Below are 16,233 nucleotides of genomic sequence, written 5' to 3' on the forward strand. Positions count from 1 at the left end.
CACTCAACTGATTTATCACAATCAATTATCATCCTATCTATGGCTATTTTAATATCTTAATCTCAGAAGTCTTGAGCTTGGCCATGAAATTTAAAATTTTTTTGCAGCCTCTAATTTTCCTTGTGATTACTAAAAAAGTAAAAATTTAAACAGTCAAAAGTTTTATGTTTATATCATTTTTGTATACTTAGATTTGAATACAGAAATGTCAGTAATGTGTGATGTACACTAAAGATGTAAATTATGAGTAATTTCATTATCTAAGTATTACAAAGAATATGAAAAATTAAATAAAATGTTATTTTTGTAAAAATAAGAAAATTAAGTACATCCTGTTTTTAAAAGACCTAAACACTGAAAACTAATGTGCTTTAGAATTAGTATCTTAAAGCTTATAAATCTATGAGGATCTGTATTAAAGGGTCAGAGCACTAGGAAGGTGGAGAACCACTGCAAGACAGGCATCTGTAAGTTCCTGGCTGAACCTCCCACAGAAGACTGCTCTAGGGAAAGCGACCGGCAGGCCAGTAACTGTATGAACTGCTTTTACTTCCAGAGACACCATCATTACATGGCATACGTACCTTCCAGAAGTTCAATTTGCTGATGAACCAGAATCTGATCTATCTGTTACAGAGAAGAGAGGATATGTGCCTGAAATTAGTTATCAATGTTTCATATTTGTATTGTTTTTCATTTAAAAGATAATATTTTTAAAATTTTCAAAATGCTTGTGGAGATTCTTTACTATAACATTTTAGTCCAATACATCTGATTTATAACAAGTTTCTGTATGTATAAAACATCTTTCTTTCTAAAAGTTTCTTTTTTTTTTTTTTTTTTTTTTTTTTTTTTTTTTTTTTTTTTTTTTTTTTTTTTTTTGTTTTTTTGAGACAGGGTTTCTTTGTGGCTTTGGAGCCTGTCCTGGAACTAGCTCTGTAGGCCAGGCTGATCTCGAACTCACAGAGATCCACCTGCCTCTGCCTCCTGAGTGCTGGGATTAAAAGTTTCTCAAGGAATATTTATAACATTTTAATTTATTTATAACTTCTGTTTTACAAGATGAAAAATATTATGTGTGACCAATGTCATCATTTGTAGTATGTGTAGATTTTCCCTGGTATATGTAGGATCCTAATTTTATAAATATCTATTTTGAAGCTATTTTATGACCAAATAATTGATGAGTTTCCCCATCCTACACTTTTGAGTAAGTTGTGGAAAATTAAATTCACACAGACTATCTACAGAGACACCTGATTGACTGATAACTGGATAGTCATCACAAGGCTATTTGTTTATAAGCTTATAATTGGATTATAATTATAATTTATATTTTTATTGGACACTGTTACTCCCATTTCACTTAATTTCCTTTATCAAATAAATGCTAAAAGTCATACACTGCTATATTCTGAGATATATGATCATACTGTGAACCCCGAGTTTGCATTTGCATTAATTAAATAAAATCATTTTTGGGTTATGAAACCAAGTTAGCAACTAGTTGACAGGAAGTAATCATAGAGAGCTGCAGAGTGTCTGACTAGGTTCTTTTGTTTTGATAGAGTGGAAGATGCTCTCTTTCGGAGATACCAACAAAGTGAGAAGGTCAGCTAGTTGTTACTCAACCTCCCTGAGCTAGCAGGCTTTTACCCCAGCATTTGACTCTGGAGTCTTACTGGTAAATAGAACAACAAAGACTTCATTTAAAGCTATATTTGGCAGCAGCCACAGAGCCAGGCCACAGTCTGAACAGTTGAGCCACTGCCAGGGCCGAAGGCCAGTAGCCGCAGAACTGTGTTTGTTGGCTAAACAGCAGCAGATTAAAGTTTAGTGTCTGTGCCGATGAAAAAACAACAGTGCGGCAACTCATTGTCATGCAGCGCAGAATAATCATGGCTTTATTTTCTATCTGTCGGATTTAACAAACTGCATCACTCAAAGCACATAAGCAACAACGTAGATAGGAGTTTTACTGGAGGTAAACATGTGAGTCATATAGTAGGGTGTGAATTGGGGGTCACCATTAAAGAACATCCAGTTTAGTACCAAAGTCCAGGTCAGGAGGCAAGGCCCACTATTGTGGACACGGTATACAATTTTTTATACCTTCGGAGAAACATGGTAATTATAACTCCTGTATATCAGAGACTTTCCTATGATGATTCAGTGAAACAATACACAAACTGAGTAGAAAACTGAACTGAAAATAGTGATTAATAACCATTTTTAGGTAAATTCAAAATTACAGAAAACACAATTACTATGCACACTAATGTTCTCCTTAAAAACTGAATCTAACCCAGAAGAATTAGAAGTATCTAGTGGTACAAAATGTTATTTTTCTATTTCAGACTTTTATAAATTTTTTTTGTCCCATACTCCAGCTTAGACACCCAAATTATTTGATTCATGAATAGTTTATGCAATACACTTGCCTGAGTTAAGTATTCCAACCCAGGTGGACAGTTCAGTGGGGGAGGTGGTGCTGGCATCCACGGAGCCCCTCCAGGCCCACCTGGATGACTGTACGCTGGCTGATTTTGGACAGGAAAGCCACTTGGGCCAGCACCTGGATAACCTCCTGGTGGGACTGGGTAGCCAGCTTGGGGCCCTGGATACGGACCCTGGGGCGCTGGATACGGACCCTGGGGCCCTGGATATGGACCCTGGGGCCCTTGAAAGCCAGCCTGAGGCCCTGCATAAGGATTCTGGAGTCCTTGGTAGCCAGGCTGGGATGTGGGGTAGCCATTCTGTTCTGAAGGTCCTGAAATAGAAGCCAGTGAAAAAAATCAGAACTGCATAGAAAAGTCAGTTCATTACAAGTATCCCAATTATCTAGAGAGTTCTCATCTCAGAAATCCTATCGATACAGGATTTATATGATATTGTAATTTTTATCTGTCAGAAAATATGTTCTAATAATTGGCAATGGGAGAGAAAACAAGTATGTCCACAACATAAACCTTCTGGCATTCTGTGAAGACCCAAAATGAAAGCCTGGAGCTAGGTTTTCAAGAACTCAGAACACTCCAAATAGAAGATGATTCTGGGGTACACATTTTATGTGTACAGACTCTGGAAAGAGTTTGCTCCATCTCCCTAAGGAAGAACTGAGAATATAGAGATCATCTGCCTGATTTGGGAAGGAAGATGGTGCTGTGATCTGGTGGGTGGGTGGAATCCAGGAGTGTTACTAAACACCATCCAGCTAAGACAATACATTCCAGGAAAAGAAAGAACTGTTTAACCTAAATATTATCAGACACCACCGAGAAACCCTAGTATATACTTAAAGACAAATCGTTCTTTGCAGTACATTTCAGATACTTGTTTGCCAAGAGTTTTAATACAGTGTATTCCTCTGAAATTCTTTCTGTCCATTGAAAAAAAATGACTTACAACTTTATGGTATATAGCAGCATTTCATATAAATAAAGTTTGCATGGGGATCGGGGAAAGTAAAACAACCACACTGGTCAGCCTTACAGACCAGGCAGTGGTCACACACCTTTAATCCCAGTAGCCATACTAGTTGCCATAGAAACCAGGCAGTATATGCATTTAACCCCAGTGGTGCACACTTTTAATCCCAAACCTAGAGAGGATTATAACACGGGAGGAAAGAGCACTTATACACAGACTCATTCTGTGATTCCTGGAGGCAGGATCGCCATTTCTGGTTGAGGTTAAGGTAAGAGCCAGTGGTTGGCTGCTTTGCTTTTCAAATCTTCAGGTTGAATTCCAATTTCTCTCTCTCAGTTTTTATTAATCGTGCTTCAATAGTAATAAATTTAAACCTTACTATTTATTACCATAAATACTCTAGAAAATACAGTTTATTAACCAAAGAATATAACAAAAGCAATAAGACAAATTATTATTGTCATCTTATGTGTAGGGTTTTTTTTAGATATACATATATATTTGTGTGTGTAAATATATAATATATATAATCATATATACACTTGTGTGTATAAATATAATATATACGCACCATGTATTTAGTACATACACACCATAAATACACACACACACACATACATACACACCATGTGCATGCTTAGTGTCTGTGGCAGTCAGAAAAAGGCATCAGATTCCCCAAGGCTGGATGTATAGACCATCGTGAACCACCATTTGGTTGCTAGGAATCAAACCCAGGTCCTCTGCATGGGCAACAAGTGTTCTTAATCACTACATAAACTCACTCTCCAACTCTGAAGGAACTTTTCAATAATTAGTAGCTAGAGAAAGGAGGGAATTAATACAAGTATTTTGAACAGTCTCCAGTAAGAAATTACAGTGAGTTTCTTATAGTGAGTTATTACATGGGAATGAAATACATATTCAAAGGATTATATGCACCCATGATTTCACATTGAAAGACACTTCAACTTTAATACTTAGAATCCCACAGTGGATAAATAAAACACTTCTGACAAAAATCCATGCCTCATTTAAAAACAAGGCTTAGAAAATTTACTATACCTCACAATGCTCTTTAATTGCCTTCATAATTTCTGAATATCCTAGCAAAGGGTTATCAAGAAGTCAAGGGTACAAGGAGAATGGATTCAAGAGGCTTACAGTCAGCTTTTGATACATTAACAAACAAAAATTTGCATTGCTGTAAGGGAATCTGTGAGCAAGATGGTGACACAGGAGGTGATGACTTTATGTGGCTAATACCCATCCATGAGAAAGGAAGGACGCACTGTGTGAAGGGCTGATGAGAGGTGTTGCAGGTGGAATGAAAGAAAATGTCAAAACCCTCCCCTTGAGACACACATACCCACTTTAAGCTAACTATGAGGAGGACTGAACCACTTTCTAACTCTCCTGGCTTACATCTCAAACTTGCTGGAAAACCTCCCAATGCCAGTTCTTTGGGAAGTCAGCAGAGGTTTTCAAGCCTGGTCTCACAGTAGAAAAACCTGGTGGTTCAGAAATCACCAATCCCTGAGTTCACAGGTCATCTACTAGTGTTCCTGTCCTGACACATTTAAGTTACTCTTAAGTGAAGCATGGTTGACAACTACTACATTAGAACCTTGAAACTTAGCCGGACCATATTCTTTCATTATAAGCATCTGGAAAGATCAAGTTCCCAGGGTTGGAGAGATGGCTCAGAGATTAAGAGCACTGGCTGCTCTTCCAGAGGTCCTGAGTTCAATTCCCAGCAACCACATGACGACTCACAAACATCAATCATGAGAATTGGCATCCTTTTCTGTCATGTAGGCAGAACACTATATATGTAATAAATAAATCTTTTTTTAAAAAAATCTAGAATTCCCCGAGCAGTTTCTGTGACAATCTCTTTACTCAGCAAAGAAAACAGACTGCATAACCCTTGTGTCCAAACAAAGCACCTTGATGGTAGTTCCCAGGTTGTTTGGAAAATCAGGGCAAAGCATCTACTTGGGCATTTGCACAGATCAGATAATGATGGCAATTGCATTTGCTAAATGAAAAGCTTTCCATTATTTTATGCCTTGGTTCAAAATAAGACATAAAATTCATAGTAAATGATGATATGATTCCTCTACTTTTGTGAGACATAGAAAACAAGAATCATCATAATTACAACAGAAAATTGTTTCTTTCCTCTTTTAGTAGTGGGGATTGAATTTATGTTCTCACACATACAAAGTAAGCATTCCACAAATTAGCTTTGTCTGGGCCTTATTTGTGTGTGTGTGTTTCATCTTGTGTCAGGCTTTTGTTAAATGCTTGAACTTACCACCTACCTGTCCCCTCTTACTGTGCTTCTGCAATTACGAGCCTGCATCTTTAAGCTTGGCGAAGAGTAAAGGTGTCCATTATAAGTCTCGCAAAGTGGAAACAAGAATCCTAGGTAGCTTCCAGTGGTAAGTAGCCTTCATTTATCCATTACTTCGTTGGACACAATTAATTCCCAGTCCTGTAGGACTCAAAAACACCCATGGAAAACTTCCTAATTCTCACGACATTCTTGCAGCAATTCTCACAACAGATGAGCAGTCGATAAAATTAATTCTAAATTATGTGTTTTAAGTGAAATATTGTTGCTCAATATAAACATACTCCAGAGTTTACAGCTCTCCTTTATAAGTCACCTTACTGCCCTCTATAAAAAATATCTCTATGGAAAATATATGGAACAAAAGATAAAAAAAAAAAAAAAAACAACTGTGAAGCTGCCAAAATTCCTTTAATACAATTTCATGAAAAAGAAGTACTAAAAAAAGATATATGTGTCCATCCCTTTATTTCTCTCCCTTCCAAATTTCAATTGATTAATGTTATTTTGCATCTGCAACAAGTATTTTACCTTGGAATGCTGCTGGTGGATACTGAGGGCCATACCCAGCTGGCAAATGTGTTCCTGCGTGAGGAGCCTCTGTTTGCATGCCTGCAATTCAGGGAGAGGTACATGCACGTCAGTTTAAGTATGATGTGCATTGGGAAGAACAGTAGACAGTGATGGGATAGTGTGATGCAGATTAATGAGGCACGATTAATAAAAACTCAGAGACAGATATTGGGGTTCAACCTGAAGACCAGAAAAGCAAAGCAGTCAGCCACTGGCTCTTACCTCCACCTCAGTTCGAAAATGGTGATCCTGCCTCCAGGAAGCCTCAGAATGAGACTGAGATCCTCTCTAGTTCTGAGATTAAGGGCATGCAGCCCTACTGCCTGGGTTCTATGGCAAGCTAGTATGGCTACTGGAATTAAAGGTGTGTGTCACCACGGCCTGGTCTGCAAGGCGGACCAGTGTGGATGTTTTACTTCTCTGATCTTCAGGCAAGCTTTAGCTATTAAAACACAAATGAAATGCCACTACACAGAACTGAAACAAGCAGAGTAAACTCCATATATGAGTTCTGTCTGCAAAAGAGTTAATGTAAAGGAGACTTTTGCTTCAATCACCCTGTGAAAATGGATTCATACACTTGAAAGAATGGCATGTGTTTTATGTTTTTTTTTCAAATTTAACCTAGGTAGCTTAGAAAAAAAATCATAAACTTGTGAGATAACTATCACAAAATATTTTATTTTTTATGTATACATGTAGATCCGTATATATGTTATGTAAACTTATTCACATACATTTTATTTCTCTTCAGGTACAAATGTACCAATATGCATATAACTACATGAATATATTGAGTGAAAAAGTGATGGTGCCAGCGATCAAATGAATTCCCTCAGCTGAACGAACTGCTAGCATGTAAAATAGCTCAAACATATCAAATTCTATTTCAACATCTTTAATTTTTGTTTTATGACCATTTAGATCGATACAAAATTCATTAAGAAAACCAAGCGGTTTGTCCTGAAAGTTGTCTAATATACTAATCAAAACTAGATTATGATGAGATATATATAATTTTGACTGTCTCAACAAAGATGAAAGAGAGAGGGAAAATAATTCTGAGAAAATGATTTGGCTAGTAATATTTTTTAAGATATGCAATGTTTTTCTTCTCAGAACTTAAATACAGAAAAATCTTATATTGCAGACTTGATATATTTACTTGGAACTTTCCTGAGAGGGAAAAAAAGAGGAAGAACAATATGATTAATATTACTAAATCCTAAAGGATGTGCATATTATAAAACACACATCATGAAAGTATGCATCTCTACACTTAAGAGAATGAACTGATATCAAAAATGTTATTCTTTGATTAGTATCACTAGAATAACCATTAATGTATACAAATTGTGTCCAAAAGCCCAGAAAAGTCTCTGGATAAGACATAGTAAGCTCTGCACAACGTACATATCTGTATGTCTAACATACACCTTCCTCCTTCCTCTGTGGACTTGCTGTCACTAACTAGATGGTACCACTCCCATTTGTGCCTGTCGTCTCCATGTGAGAACACGAAATAATACATTGAGGATAATAGCGTAGCAGCGAACCCAAAGAGCAATTTCAAGAGCTGAATAAAACATTACAATCAAGTAATGTCTTATCAGATGATTTTATGAAAAGGGAATATTCAACATGAATTACTTACTGTGCTTTTCCATGGTTTAACCCGTTCTGAAAACAGAATATCTGACGTTAGTCCATTATCTACAGATTTATAGGAAAGATGTGACTGCTCCAAGGTGCTCATGAACTCTGCAGGCACAGGTCTGGTCAGTCCTCCCAGTACATCTAGTCTAGCCTGATCTGCTTACTCAAGCTTTTGGGTTTGATCCTCATCCCCATACTCTCATTTTTAGTAGAATTTCGGAAGTTTTTGGCTGGTCATGATGGTGGACACATTTTTTTTAAGGGTCTTTGGAAACAGGATCCAAGAAGGAACACTGTGAAAGACACACCCAACAGGGAACAGAGCTAAATGGGCAGCCTTCACAAACAGCCCTTCTAAAAGAAGCAGGTGGCTCACATACGAATCTCTGAGCTCAGCTTTAGGAACCGTCTAACAAGATAGCAGGAGAGAATTCCAGGGCACAGCAGTGGACTTTAAAATCCAGGATCTATGGACCTGCCCTACTTGAGCTCCAAATTTAAGGTTTAGTATTCAGTTCTGTGGATTAAAAGTTGCTTCGTACTAAGGAACCTGGTTGAGATTCTCATGGTGACAGCATTCTTGACAATCCTGATGACCCCACATCTGACTACTGAAGAAACATGTTGTACAACAAAGTTTATACTTGGTCCTGTGCCCGGTAACTGAACCCCATCTTAGCTTTATCCACTACTATCAAGGTACCACATTCTGTAACTAATTACAACGGAAGCAAAGCAGACAAAAATTCTGTTCCTTAAAACTTTTATCCTCCTGAGTTAAATTGATGCCTCCTCGTGTCTGGCACACTCCAGTATTTGCTTTCCTTTTACTAGCTTCTTTACTGTGCAATTCTAAGTAATAAAGCAACCAATAAATGTGACTATATAAGTAATTATAATCAGTATTCTCGAGAAACAAATACCATCTTCTACTTCATTTCAAAATTGTTTATCACTGGCAATTTTAGGTAAAAAAAAAATCCTATCTTTTTTTGTTTGTTTGTTTGTTTGTTTGTTGAGAAGGGTTTCTCTGTAGCTTTGGAGCCTGTGCTGGCTTCAAACTCACAAAGATCCTCTTGTCTATGCCTCCCGAGTGCTGGAATTAAAGGCATGAACACTACTGCCCAGCTGAAAATTCATATATTAATGAAATACTTATTTCTAAGTATTACCACACCAGTTTTAAGTACCTTATATGCAAGATGTTCAGCAACAATCAAGTAAATCTCAATAGGTTTACACTAGAATAAATCTCAAAAAAAAAAAAAAAACTCGTGCTATCCATTTAAATTTCTCTTTTTACTTTAAACAATAGTAACATGATTTTGTATTAACTGACCATTAGCCAGCTCCAGTGGCTATCATCAGTCCTTAAGGGCAGAAATATAAGTATTTAATTTTTTCTCCAATTAATCCTAGGGCTAATTATATACTAATAAGCATATGTAATTACAATAGAGTATAAGGTTATATGTTATATCAGGCTATGTTAATCTTTCAGAGTCCACTATATGAATATATATTCTTACTCTCTCTCTCTCTATATATATATATACACATACATGTATATGTATATGAAATCTACACACACACAATGCCATGATCATGTATCTCAACATCAAATTTTCATTATGAAAGGTTATGCATTGAAAGAAATTCGTTTTCATAAAATATGCCAAGAGTAGCAGATGTATCAAATTAAAAGAGAAACCTTGGAGTAGAAAGAGGTGGTATCCTTTGTGTGTTAAATGTCCTTAAAGTTTTTACCTGCACCATTTCATTTATATTTTTAAGATTTATTTATTCTTATTGTCTGTGTTTAAATGGTTTTGCATGCATGTTTGTAGGTGCACTGTGTGCACCTGATGCCTGAAACAGTCAGTAGAGGGCTGTGGATCCTTTAGAACTAGAGTTATTGGTGGTTGTGAGACTCTATGAAGGTGCCAGGACCCAGACTCTTAACCATTGAGCCGTCTTTTTACTAACGTCCCCTATTTCTTATGGCACTCTTTAACACATTCAGCTTACAAAAGCCTATAGCCTCAACGAAGTGCAAACTTTAAGGGATTGTAGTTGTTAGCCATTTTCACCTTGCTGTCAATCAGAGAACTTTACCTTTCTTACATTTTGGTTTTCTGTTTTGTTTTGGTTTGACTTTGGTTCTTTTGAGACAGGGCTTTTCTGTGTAGCCCTGGCCATCTTGGGGCTAGGCTGTGTAGGCCAGGCTGGTCTCGAGATCTGCCTGCCTTTGCCTCCCGAGTGCTGGAATTCAACACATGCACCTCCTCCACCCTGCTCATGTTTCTTTAGATTTTGTAAATAGAGCCTAGAACTGGAAAAAATCCTTTCATAGTTTTGAATTTCAAATACACAATAAGAACAGCTCCCTCTCCATAAACCATGCAGTGTTCAAGATAAACCAGCTCAACAACTGAAGTTTGAATTAACGATTTAGTTACGCATTTTTCTTTTCATTGTGTGTATGCATATTTGCATGTGCGTAGACATGGACTGGAGTTTAAAGGGCTGGAATTGACCCCGTATCTTCCTCAGTTGCATATTACCTTATTTACTGAATCAGGTTTCTCCCTTCTAGTCTGTCCAGTCAGCTTGACTATGGGATCTTTGTTTAAAAATATTCCTTCTCAGAACGTGTTTGTTTTGGCCTAGGAATTTCGGTGAGGCCCGAAATGAATGGCATGCTAGAAAGACGGGGATTCCTAAGCCTTGTCAGGTTGATCTTAAGAATGTGGTGACATAAGGTTCTGTCTGCATAATGAGCCCACCAGGAGGACACTGGCTTCATTTGTCCTGGGGGTTAAAGAACATTTCCTCCTTGTGCAAAAATCCCCAAACAGGGCTCTCTTGTCTCTCTTTGATGTCTTCTTCTTATTTTATTTCATAATTTTGACGCTTTAGCTATGATCAGGAGGAGAACGACTCATTAGAAAAACTTCCGTACAATAAAATGTGGGTTCTTATTCACCTTGGCTGCTAACATCATCTCAAGATTTAAAATTACATGTGTGGGATCGATAGCAAATATTAGGCTGCCACTAAGACTGTCCATGTGCCACTTAAAATACAGCTTCGTGTGTCTAAGGGACGAAGGCATCTGCCCTGTGTCTGCTCATCCGAACTGCTCCCCTTAGCTGTAGAGATGATCTTCTGTCTTCACTTTAGCAGAGTTCCGTCCACACAGCTTTGAAAGTAACCCGCAGCTGTATTCCTAGTTGAAGCCTGTCATTCGTTATTCCAACCTGATGACTTTTAAATAATGTTTCCTGCTCTTGTTTTGTCTGCCGCCCCCGCCCCCCCTCCCCACCGCCCCAAGACAGGGTTTCTCTGTGTAACAAGTCTGGCTGTCCTGAAACTTGCTTTGTAGACCAGGCTGGCCTCAAACTCACAGAGACCCGCCTGCCTTTGTCTCCTGAGCGCTGGGATTAAAGGTGTGCGCCACCATTGCCCGACTCTGCTCATGTTTTTTGAAGTTTCAGAAAGTTTTAATAAAAAAAGGAAATAACGTTTATGATGTACCCAAGGGGGGGAAAGTGTGTAACTCACACTAGGGAGTTACAATTTCTCCAGAATGAATAAAGGACTTCAAGAAATACCCGAATTAATAAATTCTTCTCTGCAACTCTATTATGTGACACATTTATAGGAAACTGAAGCATCGTATACATATTAATGAAAGTAAATATAAATAAAATTATTTATATTTTCTGTTTTGTTGTTGTAATAACAAATCCCCATTTCTTTTCTGGGGTTTCTTAAATTAATGATTTTAATTAAAACATTTTTTTCTTTTAATTATCAAGGAGGTATGCATGTGATTGTATATGTATGTTTGCATGTGCGTAGACATGGGCTGCAGTTTATAGGGCCAAAGTTGACATCTGTTATCTTCATTGCACTTTAATGTGCTGAGCCACACCTTTAGCTAAACTAAACTGGAACTGGCCAATTCCATAGCCAGACTATGAGGGTCATTGTCTCTGCTTCCTGCCTGCATAGGGATTGCAGGCAGTGGCCACACCTGCTGAGTTTCTCTGTAGATCCTCGTGATCTCACCTGTAAACTTCCTGCTTGCACAACAAGTGTGCTAATCTACTGAGCCATCTCCTCAGTTCCTTTCTGATTTTTTTTTTCTTTTTTCATAATTGTAAAACATTCCCACCTGGGACAGGGAGAAACCATGAGGACCCATGATCATGTTTTCATAATCCATACACAGTACAGAAAGCGCCTGTCTCTTGGGATCTTGAAATTCCTATTGCTTTTAAAAGCATTTTGGAATATTATAACATTACCCACGCCTATAAAAAAGAGTGCAAATTATATTGAGGTTATTTAACTATAATACTTATTAAATGTCTATGAATCAATGCCTCTTAATAAATTATCCCTTGTAGGAGATAAACCAGCTCACATTTTCTCCACAGTCTAACCATCAATGTATGTCCTGACAAAATTCAGCAGCATCTCACAGCTTCAAAACCACCACTAACATCTCAAAGTGCTGAGCAGTTGAATAAGATCTCATGGTGAGAAAACAAACAAACAAACAAACAAATGTAGTAGTCCAAACAGCAAGGCAGAACCACAATAAGCCACCAAGTGAAAAAATTTTCAGGTACTTTTTTTAGTTAAATTTTTAGGTAGGCTTTATGTGTTTGGAAAGGTTTGGAAAGCATTTAACATAAACACATTTCAAGTGTTAAACTGTGGGTTTGATGGCAGTCAAACTGGGGCAGATAAATATGCACATATATTTCACAAATGGGTGCTTCAAGGTCTTGGTGAGCATTTGGGGGCGGGGCACCCCTGACTGTAAACTTGTTCAAAGACATTGCTTAGCAGTGCAATGTCCCTTGTCACAGGAAGTTTCCCTGTCAAAATCCACATCTCTATTTCATCCTCATGAAAAGGGAACAAGTTTAAATTCTGAATGAAATGCTGTAAACTTTGAAAGAAAATAGATTATGCACCAGCTGAAACCCATGGAAAGTGTTGCAGTCAAATGTTCTACTAAAATAAGAAGTAAATTTAAAGAAGCAGAAATTCATCTGGAAACCCAGTTATGCTCACTGGGTTCCTGTATGATTTCAAAATGCCCCAATGCTCTTACATTAATTTGAGATTTTTTTGAATTACTTATAAACGGAGTACCTAAGCCCAAGGAACAAAAGCTGTTGTTTAATGCCAGCCACTCAGTTCACTAACTAGCTGAATTAATGTGTTTGTTTTTTTCACTTTTCACATCTTTGTATTCTTGCCTTTGGCTCACTGAAAAAGAAAAAAAAAAAGACTTCCAACTTTCATTGAAATTTGTTAGCAAATATGAAAGCTTTGGGTTCCAGTTTATTCTTGTGGTCAATTGTTTAATGGCTAGGTAAGCTTTTTTTTCCAAGAATTTAATTTCAAAATGAAAAGAACCCTTGTTGACACACACTAATTAGAGCTGGTTTTATCAAGCTCTGCTTATTTAGTGCTATACTATAAGAGTGTGGTGTGCACACACATGCATACTTATATAAATATTTCCTGAAGAAGTATTCACTTTGTGAATATCCTGTGGTTTCAAAGGGGGGGGGGAGTATTTGTTCTGGTGGAAGCTCCACCTCAGTCCTCTTACCCCATCTCTCTCTTCCCAAACCATGCCTCATCTCAGAAGGTCCACCAAACAGGGCTTGTCCCCCAGAGATGCTCAAGCCCACAGGGTATTTAAACTGCCCCCCCCCCGAAAACAGACACATGGTTTTTCAGGCTCTCTTCCCCTTATCATCCGGGAGCGTTTTACCCATTAAACCTGACCTTTTTCTAATTCGGTTTCATTTGGTCTGATTTTGAATTGTTGCATTGGCTGAGAGGTTTGGCGGGGTGCAGAAACTTTTCAATGTTTATGGACAGTATAGTTTATAGTGTCTGTCTATACAGACAGTATGAAGTCTATATATCTATACTATGGACCATGCAAAGCTCGATACAAACACTTCACCAGCAAACCTAGGGACTGAGAAGAGATCTAAGTATATCCTGTAGAACATTGAGAGAGCCCTAAGAGAAAATAATGGCGCTATTAGAAAGGTTTAGCGGGGCAGGGATTTACATAGGAGTGGCAGTGGTGCCCTCGAGATAGATCAAAGTCACATTCAAAGGAAACTATCGTCAGCCAGGCCGTGGAGTTATGGGTGTGGGTGTGTGCAGTGAGCACTACAGACAGGTGGGAGGAGAGCAGCAGAAATTCTGAAGCTAGACTCTCCCTTCATTCAGGGGAATGAATGATCTGTGAATTACAGAGCAGAGGAGGACCCGTCTTTAGAGAGGACGATGATAGGGGCACATGAGACAGCCACCCAGGTGTGTCTCCACCTTACAGTAAACTCCTTCAAGGAGTCTGATGCTCTCTGGCCAGACTCAGAGACTCTTGTGTCTCTTACCACCCCTCTATTGCCCTGTTTGTTCTTTCTTCAAAGTGGCCCAGTTGTCGATAGCCACCAGATAGAAAGCTCTGTGGACTAAAAGAGCCCCAACCTGCCCGGCATGATTTCCTTTAAGCTCTGGTGCAATTAACCATTTAGCTTGCCAAGCTGGAAGAAAGCAGAATTGTTTGTTTTGGAACTGAGAGGTGATCAGACCCAACTTCCAGTAACAAGATTACAGAAATCAATCCACACAGGAACCAGGAAGAGAGTTGTTGGTGTGGGACTTTGCCAAGTATTTGATAGAATGAACGTTGGTTTTGACTAGATTCTTTATTCCTATATGCAACTTATTACCTGATGCCAAAGTGACTGAAACTCTTTTGTTATTGCTGTTTTGTCTTCCTTCCTTCCTCTTCCTCCCTTCTTTTCTTTCTTTCTTTCTTTCTTTCTTTCTTTCTTTCTTTCTTTCTATTTCTTTTCTTTCTTTCTCTCTCTCTCTTTCTTTTTTCTTTTTTGTTCGCTTGTTCTGTTTTTCTTCAGTCAGGGGTTTCTCTTGTCTAGCCCTAGCTGTCCTGAAACTTGCTCTGTAGACAGGGCTGGCCTGGAACTCAGAGATTCTACTTCACCCCAAGTGATGGGATTTTAAAAAGTGACACATTTTTAAGTCTTGTCGTAGATAACAATTTCAGAGAAGAGCTAGTAGACGTGAAGAAACTGGGTCAGAGTTCAAGGCTACGGTGTAACAGAAGCCTGAATGCGCAGCTAGTGGTCTTGCCCACTCTGTTCCTTACTCCCTTGTATTCCCTACTTCGGTATTCTAGAATGCAACGCACAGTTTGGGTTCTAGCCATAATCCAAGGGAACACTTTGGTTAAAGAGCTAGCAGGTGAACGATTCTTTTCTTTTCTTTCTTTTTATTTTTTAACCTTTCCTTTACTGCAATGTGAATCCATCGTGGACTCAGCACATTGAACAAGAGTGCTACCGCCGAGCTACAAGTGAGCCCAGCTTCAAGCCCCGATTCAGGGCTGCTCTGGGCTGTAAAGCAGTGTGCTAAGCTGAATAAAGTCCTGTGGGGACTTTCAAAGAAATTATACCAGTTTGGTTCCCTGAGCAACGGTGGAGACCTGGCCTCTGGCTGAGTTCTCTCTCCACTTCCGGGGTCTCTAGCCCAGGTCTTTCGGCCACTTCCCCCAGTTTCCAGAGCGTACAAAGGGTCCCCAGCCCTTGCTCCCGCTCAGCCCCCGCTCCCCAAACCTCTCGCGCCCCATTCTGGTACGCTGCTCGAATGCGCACACAGATCGCGAGCTCCGTCCTGGATGGCACAGAATGCTGGGCTCACCTGAGGCTCCTTTTATTTGGCAACCGGGGAAGCTGAAGTCAGGGATGTGATCAGCGGGTCCTAGTAGTCCTGAGTCCCAATCCTTTGCTAGTGGCGCAGCTGTAACTCAGCCTTCCCAGAAACCTCGCGAAAAGGACTGGGTGACGTGAGGGACCTGACCGCAGCCTGCTCTTCAGAACTCTCCAGCTGCTGAGGCCAGGCCGTCCACCTTCTCCGCCCCGCCCACAAGCAGCTGGTGGGTGCTTAAAGGAAGTGGGGTTTTGATGACCTTGGAAGGGAGGGTCATTCATTACGGAGGGAGAGGCCTCTTCTGGGAACTTTCCCCTGCTCTCTCAACCTCTCCAGCTATGGGGCTTCTATGCAGGAAGTCAAGTTACTTTCCTGCTTTGCATCTTTTCCTAAGTGGTAAATCGGTTACCACATCTGTTCCATCCCCCCTGATTGCATTC

The 16,233-nt window shown here is 39.0% G+C and overlaps 1 protein-coding gene across 4 annotated transcripts in view; it reads right to left on the bottom strand.

Moving 5' to 3' along the window:
- LOC126510612 (phospholipid scramblase 1) overlaps nucleotides 1–15,963 on the bottom strand; it is a 52,937-nt gene extending 36,974 nt beyond the window's left edge. The window contains exons 1-5 of one of the 4 annotated variants that reach the window (XM_050157250.1): nucleotides 15,785–15,949; nucleotides 8,013–8,038; nucleotides 6,317–6,397; nucleotides 2,442–2,770; nucleotides 585–627 (exon numbers count right to left, since the gene is read on the bottom strand). In XM_050157250.1, the coding sequence (XP_050013207.1) occupies nucleotides 585–627; nucleotides 2,442–2,770; nucleotides 6,317–6,397; nucleotides 8,013–8,025 (466 nt within the window). In that variant the 5' untranslated portion in view covers nucleotides 8,026–8,038; nucleotides 15,785–15,949. Of the gene's footprint in view, nucleotides 1–584; nucleotides 628–2,441; nucleotides 2,771–6,316; nucleotides 6,398–8,012; nucleotides 8,039–15,784 lie in introns of all 4 variants that reach the window. The other 3 variants (XM_050157248.1, XM_050157249.1, XM_050157251.1) reach the window with 3 other exon arrangements.
- Between the last annotated feature and the right edge of the window lie 270 nt (nucleotides 15,964–16,233).

This window comes from Alexandromys fortis, unplaced genomic scaffold (genome assembly GCF_014885135.2).
Source record: "Alexandromys fortis isolate MF-2015 unplaced genomic scaffold, M_Fortis_MF-2015_v1.1 scaffold_85, whole genome shotgun sequence".
Classification (NCBI taxonomy): Eukaryota; Metazoa; Chordata; class Mammalia; order Rodentia; family Cricetidae; genus Alexandromys; species Alexandromys fortis.